This window comes from Mesoplodon mirus (assembly GCF_964341445.2).
Source record: "Mesoplodon mirus genome assembly, chromosome: 16".
NCBI lineage: Eukaryota > Metazoa > Chordata > Mammalia > Artiodactyla > Ziphiidae > Mesoplodon > Mesoplodon mirus.
Genome location: NC_138992.1, coordinates 68,015,770 through 68,041,971, shown reverse-complemented (window position 1 = coordinate 68,041,971; position 26,202 = coordinate 68,015,770). Strand labels below are relative to the sequence as shown.

At 41.7% G+C, this 26,202-nt stretch overlaps 1 protein-coding gene across 1 annotated transcript in view; it reads right to left on the bottom strand.

Moving 5' to 3' along the window:
* The window catches only part of CYP7B1 (cytochrome P450 family 7 subfamily B member 1), a 181,925-nt gene extending 167,024 nt beyond the window's left edge, over nucleotides 1–14,901 (bottom strand). Inside the window, exon 1 of the mRNA XM_082601474.1 lies at nucleotides 14,611–14,901. Within this exon, the coding sequence (XP_082457600.1) occupies nucleotides 14,611–14,723 (113 nt within the window). The 5' untranslated portion in view covers nucleotides 14,724–14,901. The remainder of the gene's footprint in view (nucleotides 1–14,610) is intronic.
* Nucleotides 14,902–26,202: the final 11,301 nt, after the last annotated feature.

The window sequence follows — 26,202 nt, the reverse complement described above, 5'->3', positions numbered from 1 at the left end:
ATACAGCTGCCAAAGATAACACTACCACACGGTACCCCAGATACTGCACATTCACAGTGTCCAATAAAGTGGACTCAGCCCCTTAGCCCCCAACCCTGTCCTCCTCAACAGTCTCTACCCTGTCAAGTGACCCAGGTACAGTCACTCAGACCAGCACCCTAAGGGTCATCCTTACACCCTCCCCTTCTCCTTCCTTCTGGCCACGTGCAATCCAATACCAAGTCCAGTAGTTTTTGCTCTAAGAATTTCTCTAACCCCATCATCAACACTTGCTTTTCTGTGGCTTAGTTCAATCCTGATTTCCTATCACACGGTGTAATGGAACTGTTGGATTATTTGTATCTTTCTATAGATTTGGGGGTTCCTTGAGGACAGAAACTTTCATCTCTGTAGGTAGCCAATACATCTTGGTTGAGTTGAACTGAAAAGAACACATGAAAGGGAAGACTCCTGAGTTAAGAACAGGGATTTGGGTGGGAAATCCATTTCTTTGCCTTGGTGATTGTTGAGAAGTTCATATCAGTAGTCACAGCTGACCCTAGTAGCCTCAACTTTTCCTCCCAGTGCAAATCACAGCCGTAAGGTCCTGTGAAAGAAACAGGAGTGTGCACAATGACAAATATAGGTGTTAAGCAATATGGAATTAATAGAGTAGGAAAGTGTGAAATTTAAAGCCTGGGACCTATTTGGACATGTCTTCCTAACTCAACTATAAACTCCTTGGAGGCAAAAATGGTATCTTATTCTGCTTTCTACTCAGGGTTTTCCATACTATAGGAGGTCAACAAGTATTGACTGAATAGTGAACAGCTGCTTTCCTTCAAGGGTCTGAGCAATGAAACTTTTTCAAATTCATCTGCCTGCCTCCAAAACTACTTCTATCTCCAGAGGTAAAATAACTTGTGAAAAGTCTTACCTCAAATAAGTAGCAGAGCTAGTATTTAAACTCCTCATCTCTCTGGTTCTCAAGCCCTAATCATTCTGCCATATTGCCAATCTGAAGTATTCTGAACAAAAATAAATGGTCAAATACCTCACTCTCTTCTATTTCATTTGTGTGCCAAGAGTTTCAGCTGACTTTTCTTGAGATGGCCTTCTTGTCTCTGCTCTGAGTTATGGGGACATGCTTCAATTTCCAAATGTCCTTATTCAATCTCATTCAAACAACTCTCTGCTCTAATTTTCAGATACAGTATTTCTTTGAGTCTTCAGGAATGATATGGTTTTCATGGCCCTGAACTTACTCTGGGATGCAGGGTCTTGTGATCCTTCTATGTTGGGCCCTGAAACTATTCTTATACTTTATAAATGTCGAAGGGGAATTCCCAATACCTGGCTTAGCTCTGACTCAGGTGAAATCATGGGTCATGCCCTTCATAGTCAACACCGTATGTCAGGTTTCTCAGCATTTTGTGAACCAATCATGACTACAAATAGTCCACAGCCTTTTTATTCCATATTATGATGAGCAATGATTCTCTAAGTCCTATTTTTAAATTATTAATGTATTACTTATTGGCTGCACCAGAAACTTTTTTTTCTAGGTGCTAAGGACACAGAGATGAATGAAAAGCAGACTGATTCTCATACTAGTTGTTGACACACTGACTGAGCAGTGATGCATATTCACAAATAATTATGATACATTGTGAGGTGAATTCTGAGGTGCTGGGAGAGGCTGAGGAGGAGACAGTGAACTCTGCCTGGGAAAGATCTGGAAAATCTCCAGAGAGGTGGAACTTTTACACTGGGACTAAAAGAGCAGAAAGAAGGGTATGGTCATGGAGTCAGAAAGAGACTTGCTGTGTTTGAGAAGGGGTACCTTCTGTAGAGCTGAACTATATGTAGTTTGGGGGGTTAACTTGAGAATGTCAGTGTCCTGGTAGAATCACATCATTTCCTTAGTGATTATCTAGTCAGATTTCCTTATTTATAGATGAGAATACTGAGGCTCAGAGACAGTGAGAAATGTTATCATGCCATTTCTTCTTCTGGGGGAGTTTCATTTTTATTGCTGATTTCATAAATATCATGATCCTTGTTCTCTTTGAACAGGGAAACATATTGTAAGTATGTACATACTACGTACTTAGTATACTTAGTACATATTCTAACTGTAGCATCCTAATGAAAGTCTGGAAACAGCAGTTGGAAAAGGAAAGCACGTGCTGCTATGGATTCTTCTTCCCTTGATCCCACCAAGGCTTCAGAGACCCTGCGAAAAGCATGCTTTGGACGTAGCCAAAATTCTAGTCATTTTCTAAAGTCATCCTGCTACAGGGAGATCAGCTCAGTGCTTTGTGACCACCTAGAGAGGTGGGATAGGGAGGGTGGGAGGGAGACGCAAGAGAGAGGGGATATGGGATATATGTATACGTATAGCTGATTCATTTTGTTATACAGCAGAAACTAACACAACACTGTAAACCAGTTACACTCCAATAAAGATGTTATAAATAAATAAATAAATAAATAAATAAATAAATAAATAAAGTCATCCTCTGACAGACAGAAACAACACCCCTGCATGTTTCTTCCTTGTTTTTTCCTTTATTGATAATAATCAGTTCTAAGGAAGGGGGTGTATTTTAAAATAAATCTATGTATACCTTAAATACAGTTAGAAAACTGTCATTGTTCAAGTTGTTGACAAAGAATGATCAATTTTAGCTGATTAAGTAACCTAGCATTGTTCTGAATTTATTACACAGGTCATGAGATGTCCTACAAATCTGAGTCACCCTAAAATACTTAAAGGCCCTCTTACCCTACCATAGAAACACAGTGCTTGAGACTCCAGTTATGTGTTCTTTTTTATAAGACAGTAACAATTTTTAAAGTCCAAAAACAGACATTATTTCAGCTTTTGGTTCTATTTGGCCAGAATTTCTTCTCAAATATGACTGTCTTAAAAGAGTACAAATATAGGGTTTCAAAGAGGGATTGAGTTATCTTAGTCCCACTAAAGCGGATTGAGAAAACGGACATGAATCAGTCACTTTGGCTTCTAGAAGAGGAAAGACTAGCCCTTTAAAAATATTATAGTTGCCTATAAAGTGGAAGGCAATTTTCATATATCTTCCAAGGCAATGTAATTAAGAACATCTGTACCTACCTACTCAACTTTATTAACTTATATTTGGGACTAAAGAAACTGCTCTATAGTAGATCTCTAGTCAACACAGGGAAAAGCACAAGAACAAATAAAATATGTAGATGTTTCAGGAATAAGACTTTTGCTTGAACATTTTTGAGATCTATGTTTGTCTCAAGGTAAGGCAACCACTGTCCAAGAAGTTAACTACAATACTGCAGAATGCAAACATAAATCATAAAATGAAGAATGGCATTGCTAAGATGCAGTCTAGCAAGACTATTCTATTATAGATCCACCCTGTAAAAATGAAGCCCAGGTAGGGCCATTTTGTAAAAAAAAAAAAAGAAAAAGAAAAAGAAAAAGAAAACTAGAAGAGCTGATTAAATACAAAAGAATAAGTATCATAATCAGTGAAGAGATGAGAAATTAAGATTGGATCTTCATCAAATAACATGAGAACTATTTACATAACTGCTACCCAGAAATTTCATGGCAATGGCGCTTCCTCTATTTTATGTGATAGTTTATCTCTCTAGTAAAAAATATATTCAATCCTTGGCTAGGAAATTAACTGCTGAAGTTTTTCCCCTATTTTTGTTTAATTAAGTAGTTGAATACAATATTCAATATGGCACAAAGGAACCTGAATCTACTTGAGATGTAAAATGAGTAAAGTCTGAATAGCACAATAAGGCATTATCATAGACCATCTGCAGACCCTTTAGTGCTTACTGCTGGGGCTTAAACAGCCTTGAGTCACATTGTTATTATGACTTTATTCCACGGTCCCTAGGAATACTGTAGGATTTGATCTTCCGTACCTTTCTTTTTTGGTTGAAACATCCCACCCAAGGAATAAGTTAGAAAAAACTGTGTAGTGGTTGTGTTATTTACAACCAAAAGACTCCATCCACCAATGGAGTGGGTTCCATCTCCAATGTCTCCCTGTACGGTAAATCTAGAGATTAAAATAAGAGGGGAAAGTTCTGTAAATACATATGGAGAATTTCAACATAGAAAGAAAACACTTATTTGAATCAATGCCTTTAGAAAAATAAAAATTTTAAAGACTTTACTTTTGGATTCCTTCCCTTAAAAAGTAAGAGCCACTTTAACTCCAAAATATGTCCTGTTTTTAGAATTGGGGTATTAAGCCATTATGCTATGGCCCACAAATGCATCAGAGTCACAAATGCTGTGGTCAGAAGTCTTTACCCTTCTTCAGTTGACTGGTGATTTCATATGTTCTAGGAATATTTTTATCTTTTGGCGTGATGCTCTGTACCATATGGTATAACACACTGACAAGCAAAAAGGGTAGAACTAGTTTGAAATATATACACATATATACACACATATATTTATACATTTATATATTCACACACACATACACTGCATGCATAGTGAAAGAAGTTGCATGTATGCCTACAAAGAAATAAGGGCAAAGTGACACATCCTGCATACAGGACTGAGGTTCTTTGTCCATGTGAAAAACGTCATTAAAATCCAAAGCAAAGGGCCTCCCTGGTGGCGCAGTGGTTGAGAGTCCGCCTGCCGATGCAGGGGATACGGGTTCGTGCCCCGGTCTGGGAGGATCCCATATGCCGCGGAGCGGCTGGGCCCGTGAGCCATGGCCGCTGAGCCTGCGCATCCGGAGCCTGCGTGTCCGGAGCCTGTGCTCCGCAGCGGGAGAGGCCACAGCAGTGAGAGGCCCGCATACGCAAAAAAAAAAAAAAAAAAAAAAAAAAAAAAAAATCCAAAGCAAGATTGAAAGTTCACTATAGACCTGAAAGCGTTCAAGAGATATATCAGAAACACCTACATTTTGCTACATCAAGTAATATTTGAACTGTCTGTAACACTTTTTCACACAATATTTAATGCTGCTTCTCTAAGTGCAATAATAACCACAGCGGTGACACACAAGTTGCAGAATCCATTTAGGAAAAATTGTGAAAATAGGAAACACACTCAACTATCTTTAATTGATTCCCAGAGGGTGAAAGTATCCTTTCCCTTTGATTCCAGGTTCCTTCAACATGATTTTCCTTTTGAAAACAGTGATCTTGAATCAATGTTTACAAGTTTTCTAAAAGATTAAGGTGTGACACTCAGCCTGTTCATTAGTCTTTGTGTCAAGAGGTAGTCTTCCCTAGAAGAAAACACAGAGGAAAAGCTTCTTGACAATGATTTCTTGGATAGGACACCAAAAGCACAGGCAACAGAAGCAGAAATAAATAAGTGGGATTATGCCAAACTAAAAAGCTTCTGCACAGCAAAGGAAACAATTGATAAAATGAAAAAGTAACCTACAGAATGGGAGAAAATATCTGCAAACCATATATCTGATAAAGCATTAATATTCAAAATCTATAAAGAACTCTGACAACTCAATAGCAAAAAACCAAATAACTTGATTAAAAAAGGGGGCTTCCCTGGTGGCGCAGTGGTTGAGAGTCCGCCTGCCGATGCAGGGGACACGGGTTCATGCCCTGGTCTGGGAAGATCCCACATGCCGCGGAGCGGCTGGGCCCGTGAGCCATGGCCACTGAGCCTGCGTGTCCGGAGCCTGTGCTCTGCAACGGGAGAGGCCACAACAGTGAGAAGCCCGCGTACCACAAAAAAAAAAAAAAAAAAAAAAAAAAGGGCAAAGGAACTGAATAGACATTCTACTAAAGAAGACATACAAATGTCCAACAGGTATATGAAAAGGTGCTCAACATCACTAATCACCAGAGCAATGCAAATCAAAACCAGAATGAGATATAACTTCACACCTCTATTGCATATGTATTTTTTTTTAAAGCCAAGTGTTGGCAAGGATGTGGAGAAAAGAGAAAAGGGGAACTCTTGTACTCTGCTGGTGGGGATGTAAATTGGTGCAGCCACTATAAAAAACAGTATGGAAGTTCCTCAAAAATTAAAAATAGAGCTACCATATGATCCCACAATTCCACTTCTGGGTATATATCCCAAAAAATTGAAATAAGGATCCCAAAGAGATATCTGCACTCCCATGTTCATTAAAGCATTATTCATAATAGCCCAAGACATAGAAGCAACCCAAATGTCCATTGATGAGCAAATGGATAAAGAAAATGTGGTTTATGCTTATTACAGAATATTATTCAGCCTTAAGAAGGAAATCCTGCCATTGTGACAACATGAATGAACCTAGAAGAAATCATGCTAAGTCAAATAAGCCAGACACAGGAGGACAGATACTATGTCATATCACTCATATGAAGAATCTCAAACAGTCATAGAAGAGAGTAGAATAGTGGTTAACAGGGGATGGGGGAGAGGAAAACAGAGAGCTATTAGTCAAAGGATACAAAATTTCAGTAATACCATATGAATAAGTCCTACTGATCTATTGTACAGCATCGTGCCTCTAGTTAATACTGTATGACACACTTACAAATTTGCTAAGAGGGTAGAAAAGTGTTCTTCATAACAATAATAAAGAGGGTGAGAAAACTTTTGCAGGTGATGGATATGTTTATGGCACAGGTTGTGGTGATGGTTTCATTGATGTATATTTATCTCCAAATTCATCAAATTGTACACATTAACATATACAGCTTTGTGTATGTTAAAAAAGGAAGAGAGAGAGCGACAGCCAGGGTCTGGCATGATCCGTCCTGTTCTCTACTGTATCTGAACAGAGGACAGTGTGGACACGTAGTGAACCTCAAATCCTCTGCTAAGCCATTAAAGTGAGTGGGTGCAAGAGCCAGGAAATGGAATAAGGAAAAACAGGTGTTTTCTCACACTGTCCAACAAATCACTTTCATACAATCTAGTGTCAGAAGGAGACGACGGCAGGCTAGTACTGCCTGCTTTTTTCAATCTTAACATATCCTTCTTTTAAAAGTCCAAATGTACGTATTCATATCTTAGTTAAATTTCTACTAGAAATGCTTTAAAGTCGTATTAGACCTTAACACTTTCGTTTTCAGTCAAGGGTAAGGGCATATGCCAGAACATTACTGCAAGAAAACTTAAAAAGTAAAACACAAATGGTGTTAAATGGTTGGACTTGAAGTCAAGCACTGTGGATTTGAACCCCAACTGCACAGTATTCTAGTTGTATGAATTTGGGAATATTATTTAAATGAGACATATTTTTACCTCTGTAAAATGAGGAAAGTTATTTTGAGGGAGGATTCGATCAATTAAATCCAATAATGGCTATAAAGTACTTGCCTCAGTGTCTTGTGGGCACATAGAGGCGCTCAAAAGTATTGGCCGCCAATATTACAAGTCAAAAACAATTCTGTAGGACTTCATACTCAACACACAAAAATAGATTGAAAAGTCAACAGTATCGGAGTAGCTATTCCGGGTAACTATCCATCATCCAAAAATGTTAATCCCTTCACATCCTGCCCCCGAAGTACAGCACTGCCAAAACACAGTGTCACCACTAGACATGACCAAACAACAAGCCACCTGTCTTCTGGGATAAAGGGGTTTGGGGACCACAGTTCTAAGGGACAGTTAATACAAAGCAATGCTTTCACCAGAGCAATGCTGATTTTCAAACAGAAAACCTAGTCTCTAATATTTATCAGTAATCATCCACTATTATTAGTGTTCAGGGTACCAAAGATGAAAATGTGTGTGAATCTATGTGATTAACCAATACCAGGCTCAGCCCTTTCACAAAGGAGCTCTGATCTGTTCAACAAAGCACACTGTCCACCCACACCAGGGAGCAGAAACGTTAAGCCCAGTTATACAAATCCAGAACCTAAAGCTGAAAGTTAACAATACGTATGTTTAAAGTCTGAATTTTCAGAAGCAGGAATTTCAGGAATTGACTGAACTCCAGTTGCTATGTTTTCAGTCAGGTTTATACTAAAGAATAATCATTGCACCAATATATGTTCTCCACTTGTAAATATTCATGAGAGGTAAGCAGTTGCTTATGAAATCTTCACTTTCTAATCAAAGTGGCAGAAAATTGATATGACATTTATCATTTTTGTATACAGTTTGTATATTTTGATATATCTACAATTCTAAAACATTCATATTGGAAATAGATAACAATTACTGCACCAAACCCGTTCATTCATCCTTCATTCTTTTTTTTTTTTAATTAATTAATTTATTTATTTATGGCTGTGTTGGGTCTTCGTTTCTGTGCGAGGGCTTTCTCTAGTTGCGGCAAGTGGGGGCCACTCCTCATTGCGGTGCGCGGGCCTCTCACTATCGCGGCCTCTCTTGTTGCGGAGCACAGGCTCCAGACGCGCAGGCTCAGTAATTGTGGCTCACGGGGCTAGTTGCTCCGCGGCATGTGGGATCTTCCCAGACCAGGGCTCGAACCCATGTCCCCTGCATTGGCAGGCAGATTCCCAACCACTGCGCCACCAGGGAAGCCCCATCCTTCATTCTTATAACAAGTATTCACTGAGGACCTACTCAGGGCCAGGTATTGTGCTAGTCCTAAAACTAAAGTCAAGCTTTTATAGTTTCTTCTTCATTATTATCAACTATTTAGGATAAAGTTATGAGGAGAAATGACAACGGATTTAAATCCTGTTATGATTGTACTTTTATTAAAATTTCTATTAATTTTTGTATGAAGCAATTACAGACTTAATTAATCCTTTCCACTTTCCTATAGACAAAAAATGATCCCATCCCAAATACTTCTATGTTGAAAAAAATGCCAAAGCCATAAAATGAGCACTTCAGCTATAAAAATTCATGATATAATAGATGTCACCTTCTCTTATTCAGCAAAGGAGCATTCTATAACTTTGTCCTTTGTCTTTCACAGAACAGTAACCTGAAGTCATTTCAGTGGGATTTTACTTTGGATAAAGTACAAAAATATTCTTCTCCAAGAAGCCGTTCATCTTTCCTCTGCAGCTGATGGTTCTCTCTGCTCACCTGATTTTGGGGGAATCAGTGAAGTACAGCGTCCTGTTACCACAGACCCCTTCCACTCCTCAGAGCCACCCTGGGCTTTCTCCTCCAGGCTGGGGTTAGCAGTAATCAGGGATGCACCTCAATGCCTGCAGCCCACATCGCATTTTCAAAAAGATTTTAAAGATGCACAGAGTTACATGGATACATAACAAGCATTCAAACCTTACTTGTGAATTGATGGATAAGGAAGAGAGACATCAATGAATAGCTCATGGTAATCTGCGAACTTTGGGACCAAAAATTCTCCAATTATTATGTATTAGCATAGACACTGAGTATTTACAAATGTTTGCCTTCTATCCGGCTCCTCGTGGGCCACCAGCAAAGTGCTCCCAGTCCCAGTCTTTCCTGCTCTCTGAACCTTCTTGCAAGAGGCTGTATAGTTTAATGCAAAGAGCACGGGGGATCCGGCTATTGTGTTAGCTTTCTATGGCCACTGTAACAAATTACCCCAAATCTGTGGCTTAGACGATACTAATTTACTACCGGATGGTTCTGTAGGCCAGTAGTCCAAAATGGCTCTCCCTAGGCTAAGATCAAGGTGTAAGCAGGGCGAGGTTTCTTTCTGGAGGCTCTAGAGGGGAATCTGTTTCCTTGTTTATCCAGCTTCGAGAGCCTGCCTGCACTCTTTGGCCTTTGCACTCCTTAATCCATCTCTAGAGCCAGCAACAGTCAGCTGACCTCCTCTCCTGCCTCCCTCTTCCAGGTTTAATGTGTGATTACATTGGGCCCCCGCAATAGTCTGGTATCATCTCCCATTTTTTTTTTTTTTTTTTTGCGGTACGCAGGCCTCTCACTGTTGTGGCCTCTCCCGTTGCAGAGCACAGGCTCCGGACGCGCAGGCTCAGCGGCCATGGCTCACGGGCCCAGCCGCTCCGCGGCATGTGGGTGGGATCCTCCCGGACCGGGGCACGGACCCGTGTGCCCTGCATCGGCAGGCGGACTCTCAACCACTGCGCCACCAGGGAAGCCCCCAGACTCTGTTTTTATATGATGTTGTCTTCTAAAATAAATTGGAAAGTATGTATCTGTATTTAAGTCTATTATTAGTAAACAATGATTTTTTAAAAACATGTATCTAATTATTGGACAAAATATTTCATATTTTATATATATATATATATATATATATATATCATATCTTTCTGGAAATGAACTGGGTTTCCTAGCACCACCCAAATCTTATCTTCTAAGTTAGAATCCTATTACTACACTGACCCAGAATGCTGGTTCTTCTAAAAAGAAAAAAATGATTAAAAACATTTTACAAGAATTTATCAAAGTTTTATTTTAAATGTATCATTTTTGTATTATGAAAGAAATACGTATGTATTATGACAATTTAAAAATATAAGCATAAAAAAGGAAATAATAATCATTTCACAAAAAAGATATCACCTAGATATAATCACTGTTAGAAGTCAGGGTTTGGGTTCCAGTAATGGTGAGGTAGCTTGAAATAACCTAACGTTTTCACAGATAGCAAAAGACAAAACAAACAAACAAAAAATGATTTAAATGCACTAAAGAACAGGCAAAAGAAGGCAGATACTCAAGGGGAGTCAACCCTTAAAGAACAGACCCATAATGAATTAAGTCCAGGGTAGACAGCATTTCCTCTGACCCGTCTGCAAGGGGGAGAGACATCTGGAACTCAAGCAAAAAGCTACAATATTACTGACTGAGGTGTCAGAGTTTGGGATACTGAAGTGGCTGGGAATCAAGAAGAGAAACCTAGAAAAACATGCATATAGACACCCTTCAAATTGTTGGCCAAACCTGGAAGTGTGCATCTGTGGAGGAGACTTCAAAGAGCCCCGTGGAAAGCATCAGCTGCAATATTCAAAGAACTGAGGAGAGATTTCCGCTGCTGCCCACTGCTGGGGAGACAAGAGTTTAGGGTTTGAATCCCATCAAAGAAAAGAAGCTTGGTAAATATCTTGAGCTTTCCGTAGACTCATCTTTATAAAGGATAAAACTAAGCTTCCCCCAAGTTCAAGAGAATCGGCCAGAAATACATCTGCACACTAAAACAAAATTCAACACTCTTCAGGGGAAGACAATAAAATTCAGAATCTAGAAAGATAGGGTTTATAAACTAACAGACTGCCCACATCAGACATAGGTGAAGATAGTGAGCAACTGGAACTCTCACATAGTCTGTACTGGTGGAAGTGTTACAGAAGTACAATTACATTGGAAAAATGGCATTTTCCAAAATGGGTGTGAGTATACGTCTTTACCCTATGATCCATCAACCTTCTCATAGGTTTCAGGATTTTAACCCAAGAAGGAACTAAATATATGTCCACAAAGAGTCTTGTAAAAGAATGTCTACATATGCTTTATTTGTAATGGTCCCAGACTGGAAATAACTAAAAGTCCATTAAAAGGACAATAGATGACCAAATTGTAGTAAACACATATACACACACATACATAATAAATGTAGTGTATATATATATATGTGTGTGTGTATATATATAGTACATATATACATGTATATACCACAGTTTATATAGAGAGAGAACATAAACTACTCTGCAATGAAACAGAATCAATGAATTACTGATATATGCAACAACATGGGTGAATCTCAAAATCATTTTATTGACAGAAGAAAGCCATACACGAAAGAAGATACTGCATAATCCCATTTATAAGAAGTTCAAGAACAGGCAAAACTAAATCAGAGCTCAGGGGTGGGGACTAACTAGAAAGAGGCGTGAGAAAATATTCTATTTCTTGACTGGGGTGACAGTTACACGGGTGTCTACATGTAAGAAAACTAATCGAACGGTACATTTAAAATCTACACATTTCACTGTATGCAAATTTGCCCCCCCTCAAATGTCTGTGGTATATCCTTGCAGCCTTTTATATTTTTAAGAAAGATAAACACAACCACTGACATCGAGGTGCCTGCTTGGCACTCCTAGTACGGACAAAAAGTGTTGCCTGCCATTCTAGTAAACAAAACGCTGCCTAGCCACCAGCCACTGTAGCCACCCCTGACCGTGTGGGGCACTCTGGGGGGAATTCAGGATGGAGAAAAACAGGACGCTGGCCCCAGACAGTGAAGATACATATGTAAGAAATCATTTCAATGAGCCTGGACTCTTGCACCTTCCCATAGGTAGAAAAGCACTAAAATCGTTAACTTGAAATGTCTGTTTTTTTGTGATCAGCAGTAATCTTTTGATGTTCAACTATATGATTTTTTTTTTTTCAGCAAAAACGCCTATATATCCTGGCGCCTCCCTTGACTCTTCGGAACAGTTCCTCAGAGCTATCTGAGAGGCCGTCTCCTGGGCTATATAGTCTTCAGTAAGGTTCCGGGATACAACATAACTCACAACTTTTAGGTTGTGTATTTCTCTTCAGTTGACAGTAGCTACCACACTTCGCTCTTCTGATGAACAGAAACAATTGCACAAACTTTAAGCCATTCTTAATAACGAACATTTAAGTGATCAAAGAAAGCCACTCTGTGACTATTATAAAGTCAAAAACGAGATCAATCCATAATCATGTCTAAATACTAACAAAAATCATGAATACTAAGTCAATAAAATGACCAAATATCCCCCAAACCTTACTAATTCTAGAGTCTGTTGCTTATTTACTAATTGCTGATTCAGCCTCAATGCATTCCTCTCACATCATAGAGGAGATTAAGGTCTCCAGTCATAGACCAGCCCCAGCTTTCTGAGAGTATCTTACCAACAGAGCAAAACCTTGCTTCCTTGAACCTTCCCCCAAATCACATAACACAAACCCAAATGCCACAAATAGGTCCTTTCTACACTCTTTTACCCAGAATGAATGGCGTTTGTTCTTTCTAGTTGCCATAAGCAATAACTCAACTTGTTCCACTACAGGTGTGTTCCTAGCAGTCTCTGGCTGGAGGTCATTGACACCATGTATACGAACGGGGTTTTTTAATTTTTTTCACTTAATATATCTTGAATATGGCTTTCTATGTCTTCACATAGTCTACATTATAGTTTTTTATGGCTACATAACTTTCTACTACTCGGATATGCTAGAATTTCTTTAACTAAACCAATATTTTTCAGAAATCTAGTTTTTTTTTCTAATGTTTCACTATTATAAGCAGCCCTGATGAGCACTGAGCTGGTGAAATCTTTAAGGACCTTCACGATTATTTCACCAGGAGCAATTCCTTTAAATAAAATTACTGGAATTACTGGCTCAAGAGATATGAAACATAATACTACATTGCACTCTTGTCTGAATATAAAATCTTAGCTACTGTGGGACAGACGGCGCTTCAATCCACTTCAAACAGGCTACCATGCCCATTAACTCTCAGCTTCACTCTTACCAATTCTGCATCTTGTCAACTCTGAGGGTCCTTTGTCCTCAACACACTAGACTTCTCAGCAGCATCTGACACAGATAACTCCCGCTACTTGTTTAAATATGTCCCTACCGAGCTTCTGGGACACCACGTTCTCTTGGTTTTCTTCCCATGGCACTGGCCCCTCCTTCTCAGTCTCCTTTGGTGGTCTTTCTTCTTCTGCCAGACTCTTCAACAAGGAGAGTGGCCCGGGCCCCCTACTTCTCCATCAAACTTTTTCACAAGGTGACCAATCTATACCCATGATTTTATGTTCCATTTTCATATCTGTGACTTTCATAATTAAATATCCTCCCCAGACCTCGCCACTGAGCACCAGAAACACAGACTTCACTATTTATCTAACACGTCCCTCCAAACCTGCCCCACATCAGGGAATGACACCACACTCCACCGAGATGATCAGACAAAAACAGAAAACAAGGGAGGAAAAAAAAAAAAAGCTATGAAGAAGAACCTGAGAGTATGAAAAGTGACCCGGTTAGAAAAGACAAATAGAGTGATTTCAAAGTGAGTGCTTTTATGTTGAACGTCTCTTGTTTCTCCTTCCACATTGCAAATCAGATAATGAAGTGACACACTTCTGGGTTTTGGTGCTACTGTGTTGTTTTTTCTGTTCTAATGAAAATAACGGAGTAAATGTATAAAATACACATTATAAGTTCATTAAATCCTCACAAAAAGCCCATGAGGTGCCATTAGTTTGTTTTTCCAGATGCGGACCAGTGGTAAACTGAGGCACTGACAGGCACCCAGAGGTATTGCTCATACCATACACTGGCATTTTCCTAAAACATTTCACGATTAATGGAATGCACAGAAAGAAAATTCCCCTCCTGAAATACTCTATGAACGCTAGGCCATAAAGCATCAGCTCACTGTAACAAGGCACCAAAGTGCGTCTGGAAGCCATGCGTGATGCATAATGTATAACGCAAACCTAGGGCAGCCTACAACCGAGCCCGGCGCAGCAAGTCGAATTCGGTCCCCACGCTTGCATACGTGTGCGTGTGCCTGGGAAAGAGGCAGACGAAGCCTTTGTCTTTACACACGACCCCCAGAGACGCCGGCGCCCGCAGTCATGGAAGGGGCTCCCCGGACCATCTGGGTCGCGCGCGGTCGCGGGGCCCTGGACGCATGCGTGACCCGGGCGCGAGGCTGCTCGGCCGGGCAGCGGGGCGCTTACCTGGTGCGCCGGGCGCTCAGACACAGTACCAGCAGCAGCAGGGCCGCGGCGAGGACCAGGCCCGGGGGGGTGAGAGGCCGCGGCAGCCACAGCTCCGGCGAGAAGCTGCCCATGCCCGCGGCCACGTCTTCCGCCGTCCGGTTCGCGCGCGGCCGCGGGGGGCGGCCCGGGATGTCTCTCCGAGCTGCGCGGCCGGCGAGTCTGCAGCCGGCAGAGGGTCCCGGGAGGCTGGCCTGGCGCGGCAACGCCTGAAATGTCACCGAGGGCGCCCGGGGCCAAGTCTCAAAGTTCCCGGACTCCCCTCCCCCGGCCCCCCCAACCCCCACCCATGCGCACCGCCCCGCTCGGCCACCGCCTCCCGCCCGGCCGCCTCAGGAAAACTGCGCGCCGCCCGCCCCCGGGGCAGGAAGAAGGGCTAGAGAAGAGGGGGAAAGGGGCTAGGATTTCCCGAGCTCGAGCCGCTGAAGGCCTGAGGGAAGGGGATTTCAGTTCTGAGTTGGAAATGAGTCGTTCGGGTACGTCATCCCCTCGCCCGCGCCCCGCGACCGCGCTGGCCCTCGAAGAGGGTTGGGACTGTGCCCGCTGCGCTCTGGCCCCGGAGACCTCTTCGGCAGCCCCTTCCTCCCCGCCCCCAGCCGGCGGGCTGCCCGAGCGCCCGCGCTGCCCTCCGCGCGCCCGCGCCCCCCCTTCCACGCCGCGCTTCCCTGCTCGCTCCCGCGCCTGCTGGGCGCCGAGGCCATTCCCGAGGCCGGCAAGACAGGGACCAGAGCTGGGCCGGGACCCTCCAGGAGTCCCCATGGGACACACCATCCAGGAAGAGAGAAGACAGAGGAAACGAGCTATTGCAAAACGACGCTAAGGTACTACGACAGAAGTGGTACAAGCCCCGCAGGTTGTCCTTAGAAAGGATGAGGGAGAGTCTTTGAAAATGTCTTTTCCTGAGTAATGACCATTCACATTACTTCGCACGTGTGTATTTACTCTCCACACCAAACTTGGAACGTAAGTTTTAGCAATGTATTAGAGAACATATAATGAGGCTCAGGTTAAGGTAACTTACCCTGGTCCCTCGGTTGATAAGTAATTAAAAACCATTCTATGGCTTCCCTGGTGGCGCAGTGGTTGAGAGTCCGCCTGCCGATGCAGGGGACGCGGGTTCGTGCCCCGGTCCGGGAGGATCCCATATGCCGCGGAGCGGCTGGGCCCGTGAGCCATGGCCGCTGAGCCTGCGCGTCCGGAGCCTGTGCTCCGCAACGGGAGAGGCCACAAGAGTGAGAGGCCCTCGTACCGCAAAAAAACCGAAACAAAACATTCTAACCAAGGCTATTCCAGTGCCACTGTGTTCTTTCCTTTATGCAAGATTTTATTTGCGCAGTTCGCGACTATTACAGCAGCTTCACACCTGGTCTCCGTACCTCCGACCTTTGAGTTTTCCAGCCCATCCTCTCCATTGCCACGTCCCTAAAACACAGACCTATCCAGCTTTGACCCTGTTCGAAACTCTTACTGGTTGCCTTTGTGATAAAGATAAATCTTCATCCTGCAATGAGAAGCCTCCACAATTTGTCTCCATCCCATGGCTAGGACAGTTCCATATACATGAAAGCTTAAGCCACAGTGTCCCTCACCATCAGCCCTTTCACACCTTGGCTTATGACATTCTCTCTGCCTGAAAAAGTTTCCTCTCTCCCCTAAATACTAAAATTCTACCTACCTGTCAATGCCCAGTTCAAATACCACTTCCTTCTAGAAATTATTCCTTACTCTTGTAATTAATCTCTCCCTCCTCTGTACTTTTAACACTGTCTCTGCTTTTCACTCCATCACATTTTCCCTCTCTATCTTGAGTTATTTCTGTCTATGTCTGTCTTGCCTGATATAGAAGGTGAGAATCATCTCTTAGACAACTTTGTCTACAACTACTCTCTACCTCCTGTCACCCTGGCCCCTGACCCTGGAGTTGAGGTACTGTAGTTGGAAGTACTTTGCATGTGCCTGGCCCTTGGTCCATGCTCCAGAACTGAATTACTGCTGTGTTGCTGTCCTTGGCCTTAAAGCTGTGAATGGCTGGGCAAGCATGAGAACTCTAATGTTTATGAGTTTCTTCATCTGACTTTTTTTCCAGGGTTTTCTACCGCCTTTCCTTTCTCCTGTCATAAATTCAGTTTTCCAGGAAATCAGGGTACAGTGAGCCAACAGCTATTCCGTCTCCTCCAAGAAAAAGCAAATTGGTTTCCATCACTACCTGGCCAGCAGAGCCAGCACGCAGGATGGTATCCATGCCCTGCATTTCTGTACCCACTGCAAAAAGCGCCTCTCACTAATTTTCACGAGAAGCCTCAACTTTTATACTTTAGTTTTCCATTTGATCTCCTGGTTGACTCTTCTCTTTGAAAATAGAGGTTAAAATGTTTAGCATTAATCAATTTATTGAACATTTACCATGTGCCAAGCACCATGCTAAACATTTTATTTTATAACATTAATAACAGAAAACACCTGCAGTTAATCACAGTGTCTTATGTAGGTAGAAGGAAGAAGACTACACTGCCACCTACTAGATTTGGTTAGCGACTGTGTCATCTCCCTATGGTATCTGTATAGTATCTTACTTAGAATGCTTTATGGTATTCACAATAAATTTAAAATATATGTTTCTTTTGTGTTTTCCATTTCTGCTAAAAGGGGGCTCCATACTGTAAACTGACCTGGTTGAAATAAAATCTAAAGACCTCTTTTATTCCTCTTTTGCTTTTGTAACCCAGTATCAGCGTCATTATATTCAATCCAGTTCAATTTATTTTACCTCCAAAGCGTGCCTTTATTTCCATCACTTCTCTGACAGAGATGACTAGTTGACCCTCCATGTCTGTTTCCCCCTCCTTCGATTTTTAGCTGAGCACATGGCTTTTCATTATAAAGACTGCTTTCCCAGCCTTCCTTGTAGTTAGAAGTGACCATGCAACTGAATTCTCACCAGTAGGCTAAGTTTAAGGTGTTACTTCAGGAAGTGTCCTTAACAGGAATGGTCGGGCCCTTTGCTTCATTCCTTTTTTCTGCTGTTTAGAATACAGACACTATGCCTGGAACTCAAGCAACCATCGGAGCACATATAAGTATGTCCCAAATATTTTTTATTTTTATTTTTTTGCGGTATGTGGGCCTCTCACCGTTGTGGCCTCTCCCGTTGCGGAGCACAGGCTCCAGACGCGCAGGCTCAGCGACCATGGCTCACGGGCCCAGTCTCTCCGCGGCATGTGGGATCTTCCCGGACCAGGGCACGAACCCGCGTCCCCTGCATCGGCAGGCGGACTCTCAACCACTGCGCGACCAGGGAAGCCCAATATGTCCCAAATATTGCATTCAGTATTATTTGTTGTTTATATGAAATTCAAATTTATCTTGGGATTCTATATTTTTGGGGGTTAAATCTGGTAACTCTAGTTTAATTTCAACACGGGTTCATAAGGCACATAGGTAAGGCAACTAAATTCTAGCTGCCCAATGGTCCCCTCCAGAAATCAGCCACAAATATTTCCTTCAACACTGGCTACCAATGTTAGTATCTTATGTACCTTGGCTACACGAATTAGACCAGGGTTAACAGATCTAAAAGAGTCATGGGGTGACCTTTATACTTTGAGGTATCCAGATGTGGAAATGTGTTCAGTACAGATAGCAACTAGCCTAATCATCTTTCTTCAGAAAATATTGTGAGACACACGGAGAGAGAAAAATACAAGCACAAACAGAAGTAGGACCAGAGGGAGTAAAGGGAGAGCGTGATATATTGGAGTCTCTAAAGGAAGAGCTGTGAAAGTCTAGGTGACAGGTCATACTCCAAAGCCTTCCCCTCCAGCCCAGCTGACCCTCATCTACCAGGTGGTCTAAGCTGTCAGCCTCTTTCTCTGTTCTCGTTCTAGTCTATGATTAGGGCTTGAATTCTGGCCCTGCTTCCCTTGAGGTCTTCTCTTTTGAATCTAAAGAGCATGTTTGGAAGTCACCAAAACTTGAAAAATGACTGTTTCCCTGCATTTCAACATCTATGTCCTAATTCTCCTGCTCTGACTTTGTCATTTCTTTTTTTTTGACTGCTTGGCTGTGGGATCTTAGTCCCCCAGCCAGGGATTAAACCCAGGCCCTAAAACAGTGAAAGCATGCAGTCCTAACCCCTGGAATGCCAGGGGATTTCCAGTCCTGCTCTGACTTTGAAAATATGAATACACTGGATTGAGACCTCCAAGTCCACCTATTTTGTCAGTATCTTCTTTTAAGTGCAAATTGTGTCCATGGCACTATGTCTGGACTGCTGGAGCTATGAAAGTGAATGAGATGGCTCTTCCTTCAAAGAGATGGACCTAAAAGGACTAAAAGTGTTGACCTTGGAAAGGAGAAAGAAAAGAGGCTAGTCCACATGAGATTGTGGGGTGAAAATGAAGGCATTTAAGAACATGCACCAATATGGCTGCAATCTTGTGAGCTCCTGGGAAGCAAATAATGTGCTGGGGAAAGGGCATCTTGTAGGCTTTAGTTATTGGGAAACATTTGAAAGTCCCACTGGGGAAACTGTCAAAGAGGAATTTTACACATTTTTTTTCTAATATTGGGAATTTCCTAAAAGCAGCTTTGAGTATTCAAGCCTGAAATGTCCCATAACCTTTTGACATAAAATGTGGATTGGGTTTGAGTCAGAACTTTAACTGAAAAGAATGACTGCTGCTATTCTCCCCTTGCTCGTGAGCTTTGTCTTAACTAACTTTGACTTCCTATCCCCTTCTGTTAGAATTAAGACCACTTCTGGGCAAAATTGTGAAGCAGAGGAAGGGAAGAAAACTGAAGAGGAAGGGAGCAAGGATGGAGAGGACCTGCCATGGACCAGGTACTGCTTCATGTTTTACACACACATTTTATTTAACCTTCAAAACCTACCTCTGATGTAGGCATTACTAGTCCTTTAGACATAAAGAAAACCAAGACTCAAAGAATTTCAGGGCACCCGTGATTATTCAGCTTGTACATTCCACTGTGCATTCATCCCTCCTTCCACAGTACCATCTTGCCTTCCTTAGAGCTTTCTTTCGCTAACCCCTTACCACATCTGTTCAACCATTCTGGCCTCCGTTTTTAGGGATCCTCTCTTTACCTTGAGCTGCCCATAACCGAGGCACCCCGTGGAGATGGTTGGGCCTCTGCTTTATACCCTGGCCTACCTCAGAGCTACCTCACTAGCTCGGAGGCTAGTCTTGGCTTTCCCATCTGAAAAATGTTATAAGACTACGTTCCCTATAGGTTTATGAGGATGAGATTGTGAACAGTAAATATATGACAGTCAAAAAGCCTGGAGCTTCTCCCTTTCCTTGCATTTGAGCACCTTCTGCTCCATTGGCAGAGGGTATAAATAGAAATAAGTTTATCAGACAAGCTCGGCCCAACTAAGGTGTTAGCCTGTTGATGTATTACTTCTACCCAATTAAAATGTAAAATGTGCCATTTCTTGCTTGATTAAGGTAGCTATTCTGGTTGTAGCTAAGATAGCAATGGTGGTAAATATATATCTCCTGAAACCTGAGACCGCTGTTAGTATTGTTTAATCGGCACATAGTAAATAGTGAGTCACCTTAGATGCTGGCCCTGAACCTGACCAAAAATATCTTAAATCACAAATTCTTCCTCTTACTCTGTCTTTCTTTAAAATGTAAACAATGCACTTATTTTCCCTTTAGTTTCCCTTTCTCCTAAAAAGCCAATTTATAGTGTTGACCTAGCACTCATCTTACACATACAGACATGGCGGTCAGGAATGCTTATTCGATAAAATGCTGTTGAGTGAACGGAGTGGCCCAACAATAGAGAGTGTTGTTACATTTAACTCTTTTTTTTAATAAAGTACAATTTTAGGTAAGGCCTGAATATAATTATTTTGAAGCAGCTTTAAAAATGGTGGAACAGATGGCTCTGATGATCTCCAAGAGGAAGGAAAAGATTCAAGAGTTTTGTCATTTCTTGTTTAATAGTCTTGGCATTACTTATACATACTTGAGTTTTGAATACACTGGCTCATAAATGCACAATCCCATGCTAACCCTTAGTTCATACTCATGATCTGACCCTACTTCCCATGCCAAGATTTGAGACTCCCCATCTCTGTTTCTGATTCACTGGTTTTTCCAACATTTCATTTCCTGATTAGCCACTGAACCCAGATTTCTGAGGACAGAAAGCACAAGGATCCATACAAACTTATCCCCCAGCTAGCTCTGTTCACTAAGGGAGAATTTTAGACTCAAAAACTTCTTTTGGGGGTGGGGGTGGACAGTTTGGGCCAGGCTGCTTCCTGGAGAAGCAACAAAAGCCCTGGTCTGGAATAAAATCTCCCCACCAGGTTCTGCTGTTTCTACCTGTTACATGAGAGGTTTTGGAAAACAGACTCAGAGAGAGACAGACCAGCGCAGGGCTATATTAGGACAGAGTCTCAGGATCGACACCAGGGGTTAAAACTGACAGACAGAGGGAAGTACTGGGTTGGGGTGCAGTCTCATCCAAAGACTCAGCCCATGAGGATATTAAGAACCCAGGCAGCCCTTTAGGATTACCCCAAGATGGGGTGAAGGTCCAGGCCTTCAGATCTCAATATCAACATGCCTTTGGTTGTGGACTGTCCTCAGGATAATGGAAAGCTGAGGGTGACCTTGGAAAGGAACTCTCTTTAGCTGAAGGCAATTCCTGAAGCAGCTGGTGACACTCCCAGAAGCGGAGCACATAGGTTCTCCCATCCTGACAGAATCTGAGCGACACAACACAGTGACCACTAAATACACAGTGTCCACTACATACACAGTGTCCACCACATACACAGTGTCCACCACGTACACAATGACCACTACCTACACAGTGTCCACTACATACGCAGCGACCACTACGTACACAGTGTCCACTATGTACGCAGTGACCACTACATACGCATAGTGTCCACTATGTACGCAGTGACCACTACATAGTGTCGCTATGGTGCCACAGAACTGTATCGGCAGGTAGCGCATAGATGGTGATGAGTCTCGCATCCACTCATTTTGTAGTCGCTCTCTTTCTCACTAGGAGAACCGTGGTAACACTAGCCTCTCAGCTTCTGAGATACAGCAGTCATGTTTATTAACCGATTCTAATGTTAAAGAAAAAACCTTTAGACTACAGTACGCCACCTTTATCTGCAGGGGATACCTTCCATGACCCCCAGCGGATGAAGAAAATGACAGACAGTACCAAACCCCATATTTGTTTTTTCCTGTACAGACATACCTATGATAAAGTTTAATTTATAAAGTAGGCACCAGAAAAGATTAATAACAAAAACAAATAACAAAATAGAACAATGATAATAATATACTGTAATATAAGTTATGTGAAGGTGATCTCTCTCAAAAAAAAAATCTTATTGTACAAACTGAATGCCTTTTCCATCGTAACTAAGCACTTATCCTGCACCTTGGCCATAGCTTTTGCAGATGGAGGTGCAACAGCAAACCTAACACCAATTTATTTTTCATTCTGCACAAGTTCACAGACAGAAGATTTGTTCTTACCACAGGTCTTAGCAACCTCAGCATACGAGTTTTTTTTCTTTCCTTACTAAGTGAAGAACTTTCACCTTTTCACCCTTAAGACTTCTCTTTGGCATCTTGCCAGGATCACTACTCTTGCACTTTGGGGTCATCGTGACGTAAAATAAGAGTTACTTGAACACAAGCACTGTGATGCAGCAACAGTCCGTCTGATAACCGACTAAGTGACTAACAGGCAGGTTATGCTGAACAAAGGGGTGGTTCACATCCCAGGTGGGATGGAGCGGATGGCATGAGATTTCATCACGCTACTCAGAATAATACGAACTTTAAAACGTATACATTGTTCATTTCTGGAATCTTCCATTTAATATTTTCAGACCGCAGTGGACTGAGGGTAACTGAAACTTCGTAAAGTGAAACCATGGGTAAGGGGGGGACTGGTGTGTTTATGGGTCAAAGATTTATTACAATATTGCAACAGGAAAGCCTCTAGGAGGTCAGTTCAAACATTTACTCTGATTAGGAACACTATAGAAAGAGAATGTCAGCTAACCACTGTTCAACTCCTGGCTGATAGGGGACAGTCGATGAGGGTGTTGACTCAAGTCCAAACCCATGAAATTTTATCAGAAAACCACTTAAGCATTTTTCAGGAATGCTAAGCTCTTCCCTTTCACTAGGCAAAATTTCTGCTGCAGACGAGGTTGGGGATAATTTTCCTTTTACATTAACTAGCTATATTTTGTTTATTCAGTCTATCACGGTGCCCCTTCCTTCACAGAGTCCCACCCCTCTTATCTGGCTGGTTGCAACCTGGATTCATGGGAAGTCCTTCGATACCCACACCTTTCTTTACAGACTAGAGAAGATGCCATTCGCTCTTTATCCCCCATTCCTATCTGACTCCTCAGTGTGTGAACTCTGTTCTCAGCTTTCTTCCCACCTTCCACTTTCTTGTCCAAGGCTCAACTGGAAAATGACCAAATTCATTCCCTCAAGGTTTTCTGAAGCTTTTTTCTCGTTTCCTCCTCCAGTCTTCTGGTCACTAACATTCCCATAGTTGATCCATTCCTTTCCCCTTTCCTCTCTGAAGTCTGGCATTTTCTTCCACCAACAAAGAGTGCTACATTTTGACATTATGAAAGCAATAAATACTAGCAATTATACGTATGCTGGAAGTTTTGAATATTCTTGTTCATGAGCAAACATTGCACTAATGCAAGAAGAAATTAATTGATTTGTAATGATTCTGAGAAAAGTCTGATTTTCTGCTTGCTGGGGTTGAGCTATAACTCAGATGGGAATATAAGACAACTTCAGCCAGGGACTTCCTAAAATCACATGTGCAGGATCTGTTTTGACCCTAGAACAACTGATAACCAGAAGGCAACTCTGTACTTTCACTTGTTTCTGCAAGAAACCCAAACGCAGCAGGCACTGAAGCCTCTGCTACAAATTTGTAAGAGGCCACATTGTACAGAACATAAGGTTCCACACAAAATATCCTCAACGTTTTATGTTCCCCTAGTCCTCTTGGACTGCATTGCAGTTGGAAATTTCTTTCTCTTCCCCCTGACAGAGTCCAGCCTCTCCAGTTCTACTTTCCCTCCAGAATTTTCCTCTTCAAATATCAAATATCTCCTGATTTTGTAAAGCAAAGCAATTCAACTCACACCTTCCCGTTGCGGAGCACAGGCTTCGGACGTGCAGGCTCAGCGGCCATGGCTCACGGGCCTAGCCGCTCTGCGGCATGTGGGATCTTCCCGGACCGGGGCACGAACGCGTGTCCCCTGCATCGGCAGGTGGACTCTCAACCACTGCGCCACCAGGGAAGCCCCAACTCACACCTTTTATTTGAGCAAACCACTCTCATGTCAAGAAGCTATAGAAAAATTTCTTCTGAACAATGAGCATAAATATTTTCAAAATATAATTATCATCATCAACAATATCAATTTAAAAAATTTAAAAAGCAAAATTAACTATTCTCTCTTTCAAGAATGTAAATAAATGTTAGGGAAATTAGAGAAGAATGTTGTCCCCTCCCTCCCATTCTTAAAGGTGTTCTAATGACAGTGATTAGTCACTTAGAATGTCTGTGGATGGACACATATTAACATGAGCCCCTTCTGCATTTATAGGTGTCTCAGAGAGTCCCATTTAGAGACAGATGTCTTTTCTCTACCTAATACTCCCCATCATTATAATGATTCTTGATCTAGAAAGGTGCAAAGGCTAATTCAGCTTTTCAGAGTTTCCTCCTCCTGCCTTTGGTGCTCCAGAACCTCAAAATCCCTTTCTCTTTGCCATGTCTCCTTGTTTTTGCTTCTCCTGTATCAGTTCTGAACAACCTGAAAATCTATTCCTTATCTAGATTCTTACTGCCATGTCTTAGCAAAACACTTAGTCCTCTAGCATTTATATAAACCACATGCTAAGAAAAACAATGTGATGCTTTAAGGAACTTTCTACGCTCACACAGAAATTAAGGCATAGATTAGAATTCTACCTGCCTACTTTTCTCTGCATTTCTGCATCAAGAATCAGAACATAATTATTTTGTAATTAGAAATCTGAAAATGAACCAGCATAGTTCTTTCGAGTCAATAAAGGCATTTTCAAACATTATCTCATGTGACCACTTGACAGTCTAGCCAGATGAATGTTATCTTCACTTTACACACATACCTGGTAACTTCCCTGACATCAAGCATCTTGTCTGTGTGTCTGTTTCACCAGTGTACACACAGTGCTTGGGCGAGTGTGTTGCACTTAGTAGATGCTCAATAAATATTTGTCAAATGAATGAAAATTAGAAAACTAATGTTCAGAAATGAAACGAAATGAATATTTATTGAGTACCCACAATGCGCTGATCACCAAGCTACATATTGTCATCTACACAATATTCCCATGAGCTTAACCAAGTTTAGGAGCTAGATAGTGCAAGCAGACGGATTCTCATTTATTAATCTGAATACTAGCGGTATTTTTTCTACTGTGTGGGGTTGCCTCACTATACTTAATGCATTTCTAGATTATTTCTAGATAATGTATATAAATATGCACTATGTATCATGCATATCAGCCTATCTTGTAATTTAGCTCTTTTCTAAAAGATATTTTTAGATCTTGGGTCAATATTTACATAACACTGACGCTCTAACTTGAGGAAAGCATCCTGAATACAGAACTAACTTAGAGGGAGCAAAGGGTAGGCTTAGTTGTTTGTTTCTGAGAAATAAAAAGAACAAACAGTAGGGGCCCTTAGCAATAGATGCTGGGACTAATCTTACCAATTTTGTTTTGTTTTATTTTTCTAAAGAAGTAATCTAGAGTAGAAGGTTTGCAGACAGGGCAAGAGTCACATGCCAAAATAACAGGAATGAATAACAACAGTCTCTCTTAAGGCTTAGTTAACGTATCTGTTTTTGGAAAGAAAACATCTCAATTGTGTCTATCAGGGACCTCATCTTGACAGCTTTTTTGTGTTTACTGTAAGGATTTATCAATCTTGAGGAAGAGAAAAAGGAATGGTCCTTCCACCATTGCACTTGGATAAGAGATATAAAGTCATGTGAAATCCACAAGCTTGTTCAGAGGATAGAGTTTATAGGAGAGATAAGGCATAATTTTTGAATTAATAGCCATTCCTTTTTCCTATGTCTATACCTCTCTCTCCTTTTTCACTTCCTTTAGAGCTTGAAACAGAGCCTTGGAAAATGAAGGCTGTTAAAGAAAAAAAAAGAATAATTTTGCTAAAATTTCTGTAAAATACTGATAGCACAAAGGTCATTTTGTGACCCATGCATCATATGTAACATAAAATGTTTTCTTCCTATTTCAAGAAGCAGCAGCTTCAGAGCCCTAGACCCAGGTGACCAAAATATGATGGAGGAGATAGAATCCTACAATGTAACTAGTGATCTCCAATAACCCAACTCCATGGTTCTGGATTCACCATCTGTTTTTCAGTCCACAACTTATTTGCTCTCTCAGCAACTCTCACACTCTCATGAAATACTTTGTT